At 43.7% G+C, this 6534-nt stretch overlaps 1 protein-coding gene across 1 annotated transcript; it reads left to right on the top strand.

The window, feature by feature from the left end:
- Positions 1–472: 472 nt before the first annotated feature.
- LOC121789129 (homeobox-leucine zipper protein HAT5-like) lies at positions 473–2581 on the top strand. Its single transcript, XM_042187645.1, has 4 exons — positions 473–1032; positions 1621–2015; positions 2098–2345; positions 2572–2581. Exons 1-4 carry the CDS (start codon positions 939–941, stop codon positions 2579–2581), a joined length of 747 nt encoding a protein of 248 aa, XP_042043579.1. The 5' UTR covers positions 473–938.
- The last annotated feature ends 3953 nt before the right edge of the window (positions 2582–6534 follow it).

Raw genomic sequence — 6534 nt, 5'->3', positions numbered from 1 at the left:
AAAAATAAAAATAAAAAAAATTAAAAAAAAAAGTTAAAAAAACGGTAATATGACCGTTTAAAAAAAAAATTTATAAAAATATATTTTTTTAAAAAAAAATTAATTATTGCGTCATCGCTGACGTGTCCCACTCGCGGGCCGGCGAGTGGGAAGCACGCACGAAGCGGGGAGCGCCACATCGCCCGAGCGCGTGGCGGCACAAGCCGTGCCGCGTTCCGTGCCGTCGGCACGCGGAACGGAATGGGAACGGAATGGGAGCGGAACGGCACGCGGAACGCCGGCGGCACGCGTTGCGGGTGCCCTAAGAATGTCCTCTCTTAACTTAATTAAAATAAACCTTATATTAGTGTAGAGAATCTTAGCTAAAACTCCATAAAACAAAGTAGTACAAGTAGATGTGTAGCTTTCTTTGAATGTATCCATCTACATCTACACAACACGTTTGCTTTTGTTCATCCCCACCAGAAAATGAAATGAAATGAAACAGAGAATCTCTCTCTTAGCTCAGCTATCAAGGATTCCTCCTCATAAATACCCAATTCGCATATATCTCTGAGTCTCCTACCCCTTGCCCCCTCCCATCCCCAAATAGCCAATATTTTACGCTTACTTTTTTCCTCCACCTTCTTCTTGCTAACTTCCCACTACTCACGCACAACACAACACAACACAACACAACACACTACTCTGCCTGACGAAAAAAAGAAAGAAATGATGGGTGTGATGAGCAACCGTTGTTCCCACACTTCCCACATCACGGCCATCATCATCACCAGCTTCTTCCGCCATAAATTCTAAAGATTTCACCTTTTTTCTGTGTTTGCCAACAACCATCTTCAGCCTGCACTCCCGCCAAAATGCCCAATTCTTGAATTCTCTTGCTTATTTTTGTCCCCCCCCCCCAAAAAAAAAAACTTTCTTTTTTTGTTGATGTGTTAATGGGCAGTGGCAGCGCTATAGATCTGTCTAAGAAGATGAAATCTCGTGGTCTTGATTCTGTGTTTGCTTCTGCTCCTTCAGATTCGTTTCTTGGTAGCCCATCTCCACAACTTTTGTTATGTTGACTTGTTTTATTTGTTGAATTTTGTTGCTGTAATTTATGTCTGATTCTTGGAATTGGTTTTTGGGTATGATTTTTTTTTATCTATATGTGTGTTACTGTGTGTATTAGTTAGTAGAATTCTTGTTGATCATCTTGTAGAAGGGGATAGGCATACTTGTTTGGAGATTCAAGGATTGTGTTGGTTTTGAATTTTTGTTTCTATGCTAGTTTTGCTTAAGATTTGGACATCTTTGGATCATGAGTTGGAAATTAGTTTCTAGGGAGTATGATTTTTTATCTATTAGGTGTGTGACTGTCTGTATTAGTTTGCAGAATTCTTGGTGTTCAATTTGTAGAAGGAGATAGAGATGCTTGTTTGGAGATTATTGGTTTAGAATTTATGTTTCTATGCTCGTTTTGCTTAAGAGTTGGACATCTTTTGGATCATGAGTTGGAAATGGTCCAAGATCTCTATAGATAGGAATCAAATCACCATTTTAAATCTGTTTCATTCAGTAATTTCTTCATTCTTAGCAATTGATTTGTGTTGATTGTGAGTGAAATTTCCTTATTCTCAGGGCCGGGAGCGATGGTGAGTTTCGGAAATGTTGGTAGGGATGACAGATCAGGAAACTCGTTCTATCAGTTGTTTGAGATGCAGGAGAACGGGGACGAATACTTTGATGACTATTTTAGTCAGCCGGAGAAGAAGAGGAGGCTCTCAGCAGATCAAGTCCAGTTTCTCGAGAGGAGTTTTGATGTTGAGAATAAACTCGAGCCAGAGAGGAAGCTTCAGCTGGCGAACGAGCTTGGCCTGCAGCCTCGTCAGATTGCAGTGTGGTTCCAGAACCGGAGGGCTCGTTGCAAGACGAAGAGCCTTGAAACAGAATACGAGACATTGCACTCGAGCTATAAGAGCTTGAAGATGGACTATGATAACCTCGTCAAGGCGAATGAGAAGCTAAAAGCTGAGGTAATGCAAAAGTCCTTCTTGAAGATGTTCCAAAACTCGATATTCTTGCTTCGTATATCTGATGTTGCTATAATCTGAGCAGGTTCTTCACCTCAAACACAGCGGGACTGCTCAAGATGTGGAGATATTGGATACTAAGGAACTATCAGAAGCAATGCCAACATCTACCGATGAAGAACATAAAGTTTCTATTTCGACTTCTAAGAATGATGAGCAAAGCTCAACAAAAAGTGATGTCACCAATGAAGACAGTCCCCGGTTGAGAGGCGAGGCTCATCATCACCATCTGTTTGTTGAATCAGGTGAGTCTTCTCATGACTTTGATCCCCGGTCAGTCTGTTTTCTCGCTTCATGGAGAAGATAGCTTGAATCACGAGGAATTGCTACAACATGCCTGTGTCTTTCCTAAGACCGAAGATGTCTATTGTCACAACCATGCAACTTCCTGTGGCTATGGATTTTCTGTCGAAGATCTGCCTTCAATTTCTGGTCGTATTAAGTTCTTGTCCGTATATTTTTACGACCTTTTTGACACCCTTTTTCGTATTATTGCTAGGTATAAGTGAGTGTTGTAACAATAATCCCAGTTCCCCCAATCATAGTTGGGCCATGTCTAAATGGTATAGGCTTGTTTCAAGCTTTGTTCATCTATGTATCATATTTTTAGTGAAAAATATGTGAAATATGTGATGATTGCAAACCAAAACTAAGAAAAACAATGGAATTCATGATACGGATTATAATTGGCGGGAACTTGAAGCTTGAATCTTCAATCGTCTTCCAAGAATGCTTCCTCCAGAGAAAGTGTGTTTTTGCGGCTGGTAGAATATATCCCGAGTTGCCCCAACTCTTTTCTCTTATTTCCCTCTTCTAAAATCGCGTTTGGCTTAGAAAATCGTCAGTTCGACGGACCCGGCCGGGTGGAATTATTCAACATGAAATCCACCCGGTCGGGTAGAAGTCTCTGGAGTCCTCGCAATATAAAAGTGTCACCCGGCCGGGTGAAATTATTCAACATGAAATCCACCCAGTCGGGTAGAAGTCTCTGGAGTCCTCACGTTATAAAAGTGTCACCCGGCTGGGTGGAATTATTCAACATGAAATCCACCCGGTCGGGTAGAAGTCTCTGGAGTCCTTGCGTTATAAAAGTGTCACCCGACCGGGTGGAATTATTCAACATGAAATCCACCCGGTCGGGTAGAACTCTTTTTGCTCCAATTTCGCCTATTTTTGCCTAAAACACTCAACAAACACGTGAACTCCAAAACACAGAGTAATTGGCTGGAAATAACCATTTTGAGCACAAAAACTCAACAATTATGCACACCAACATACTAATCACAGCACTATAAATACGAGTTTGTCAAGCACCTTGTCACCGAAGCACAAGATCACGACGCTGTGAGCCTTCAATTGCATCTCATCGTGCTTCGCCTGAGCCTTCTCATCAAGAACAGCCGCTTTCCCTTTGTTCTCAGGATCCGCCTGAGTCAAAGCCGCAGCTAGACCTTGTTGAATCAAGATTGCACGCATCTTCATCTTCCAAAGACTGTAGTCATTTTTCGGTGACCTCTCCGCCTCAAGTCGCGTCGCCATCTGCAATTTCTTGGTCGTCGATTCGATTCCCACTGGACGACGCCAATTGTTGTGGATTCTATCTTAATCGAAGAACAAGAAAGAACTTTGTTTGAGGGGAGAGAACGAGAGCTCAATTTTTTTTTTTGGAATGTGGAATCTTTTTTGAAGTGATGAAGAACTTACTCAAGATACAAACCTCATGCCTTATATCTATGCACAAATTGCAGCTAACAAAAGAGCTAAGCTAAAACAGAAAGTAAAACGGTTGGAGCGAGCTTGTTCCAACGGATAGATCCTAACGGTCACTTTCTAACAAACTCTCGGATGCACCGAGCTTGTTTCCTTTCATCTCTTCAAGCTGAATGCTAATCAGCTTTCAACAGAAACCAAACAACATAACGTCTACGTCTATAAAATTAATTTGGGCCATTATATGCCAAGGAGAATATGAAGATCCATATTATTAATTAGGCCCAGTACAATAAATAAATGTAGGCCCAATATATTTATATGAGAAAAAATAATTATTCAGCCATTTAAACCTAAAGTAAATTTGCCATGGCAACACACTATAATCTGAGCATGTTCTTCACCTTTAATTTCTGGACCGTATATTTCTACGACCTTTTTGGTATAATTGCTAGGTAATAAGTGAGTGTTGTAACAAATGCCAGTTCCCCCAGTCATACTTGGGCCATGTCTAAATGGCTTGTGTCAAGCGTTTGTTCATCTATGTATCATGTAAAAATCATGGATTAAATATGCCCGGTCAATGGATTTTGACCAAATAATAAATGTGACGAGACATTTAATTTTGTGAAATTAAATGACATAGCGTCGATCTACATTTTACGTAGGTAAATGTAGTATATTCACTTCCTCAAATCCGATTTCCGGTGAGTGAGAAATAGTGGATTAAAGTTGGGCATAATTAGGTTTTAATTAAAGCTTGGAGATGGAGCTTAGGGAATAATTAACTAGTGTTAATTATCCCACATTGGAGGATTAACACATCTTTAATGTGTATAAATTAAGTGACTTTATGTTACTTAATAATTATAGTGGACCAAGATGGGTGAAAGAGCCCACACGCGCGCACACGCGCGCGCCGCCGCCGCCGCCCGCCCGCCCGAGCCCGGGCCCGGGCCCGAGCCCGAGCTCGGACTTGGACTTGGACTTGGACTTGGACTTGGACTTGGACTTGGACTTGGACTTGGACTTGGATCTTGGCAATTGGTCCCAAACTATTCTTTTTGGACCACCGCCGAGTCAGCAATCCAAGTGGCTTGACACGTCGTCAAGCGAGGCACAGTCACGGGTGCCACGTGAGAAATCCACACGCTCCACACACGGATGGCACACTCCTGCCACACGCCTGTAACCGACGTCGGTTACGAATTGCCATGATGACAGCCATCATGGCTGTTGACCCCCTGCAGTGGACTGAGCCTATAAATAGGCCAGCCATTCCATGCATCACTACACAATTCAAAAAGCATTCTGCATCATAAGCTCTCTCCCCTCCCTGTATAGTTTTTCTGTCGAAGCTCTGCCCTCTCCTCCATCCAGTTCGCCGGAGCTCTGCTGATTGCGGTGCTGCATCAATAGAGACGTAGCCGTTTTACCTTTGGGGACGACACGCCAAACCGAAGAGCACTACCGGGGCGTATCTCGTCTTGCGGGAAGAGGCCTCCTCGACTCGGCTAATCACACTGGTTTAGTAGTTTCGATTATACGTTGTAATTTTAAGTTCAGTTCTTCCTTTTCCTTCTTTTGGGTTGTATTACGCCCGGTTTTGTTATCTTGTAATCCCAGAAACCAACAATCGCAAGACGAGATAACTTGCCTTTGAAGGAATCTGAACTTCTAAACTGAACTAAAACTTCCGAAACATTAACACCTTTTGCTGGAGATGTCGACGGAATCCAACACTGCTGCTGCCAACGCCACCGCCGCCATTCCCTCCACCATGGCGACCACTGGACCGGTCAACACTTCATCGATTCCCTCGATGATGCCAACTCCCGGCTTCCCAGCCGCTTCATCCTCTGTCCCTTGGGTTTGGGACAACCCCTTCGGGGCGTCCACTGGTTCCACCTTTTGGTGGTTCGGTTGGTTCCACTTTAGTGGTTCCTTCGGATCCTTTAATGGATCGAGTGTTGGTGCCTTCGGGCTCAATACTGGTGTTGGATCTTCCGGGATCAACACGAATGGGGGGGCACTATGCCCAACACGAATGTGGGGGCACTATGCCCAACACGAATGTGGGGGCACTATGCCCAACACGAACATGAATGGTGGGGCTCTATGCCCAACCATGTGTTGGCTCCTTCGGGGGCAACGGAATTGGTTCCTCCAAAGGACCAAGCGCGGCACCTTTGGCACCAAGAATGATGCCACCTGCCGAGAAGCCACCAAAGTTTGGAGGATCTGACTTCAAGCGGTGGTACCAGAAGATGTTGTTCTACTTGACAACATTGGGCGTCGCCAACTTCCTCACGGAGAACGAGCCGCCCGCACCAAGCGACCAAGAGACTAGGCTCGAAGTCATGGCAGATTATGAAGCTTGGAGGAAAGGAGATTACCTTTGTAAAAATTTCATTCTAAGTGCTTTAGATGATAGTTTGTACAATGTATACTCCAATGTAACCACATCTAAACAAATGTGGGAAAACCTAGAAAAGAAGTATAGCATAGATAATGCTGCAGGGACGGAACAAGTTGTAGCATCCAAGTTTATGGACTACAAAATGGTCGACTCTCGACCCGTCATGGAGCAAGTCCAAGAGCTCCAAATGATCATCCACTCATTAGTGGCTGAAGGGATGACCTTGCCCGATAAATTCCTAAGGTGCACGATCATTGACAAGCTCCCTCCAAGTTGGAAGGACTTCAAGAGTTATCTCAAGCACAAGCGAAAGCAGATGACCCTTGAAGACTT

The sequence above is a fragment of the Salvia splendens genome, unplaced genomic scaffold, assembly GCF_004379255.2.
Source record: "Salvia splendens isolate huo1 unplaced genomic scaffold, SspV2 ctg149, whole genome shotgun sequence".
Taxonomy (NCBI): domain Eukaryota; kingdom Viridiplantae; phylum Streptophyta; class Magnoliopsida; order Lamiales; family Lamiaceae; genus Salvia; species Salvia splendens.
The sequence above is the reverse complement of the archived record's forward strand: the minus strand, read 5'-3'. Positions and strand labels throughout refer to the sequence as shown.

Excerpts from the sequence above, each read along its gene's own strand:
- LOC121789129 (XM_042187645.1), top strand. The coding sequence starts at position 939 with ATGGGCAGTGGCAGCGCTATAGATCTGTCTAAGAAGATGAAATCTCGT. Across the intron at positions 1,033-1,620 it reads TCCTTCAGATTCGTTTCTTG|GGCCGGGAGCGATGGTGAGT; the intron begins GTAGCCCATCTC and ends CCTTATTCTCAG. Across the intron at positions 2,016-2,097 it reads ATGAGAAGCTAAAAGCTGAG|GTTCTTCACCTCAAACACAG; the intron begins GTAATGCAAAAG and ends TAATCTGAGCAG.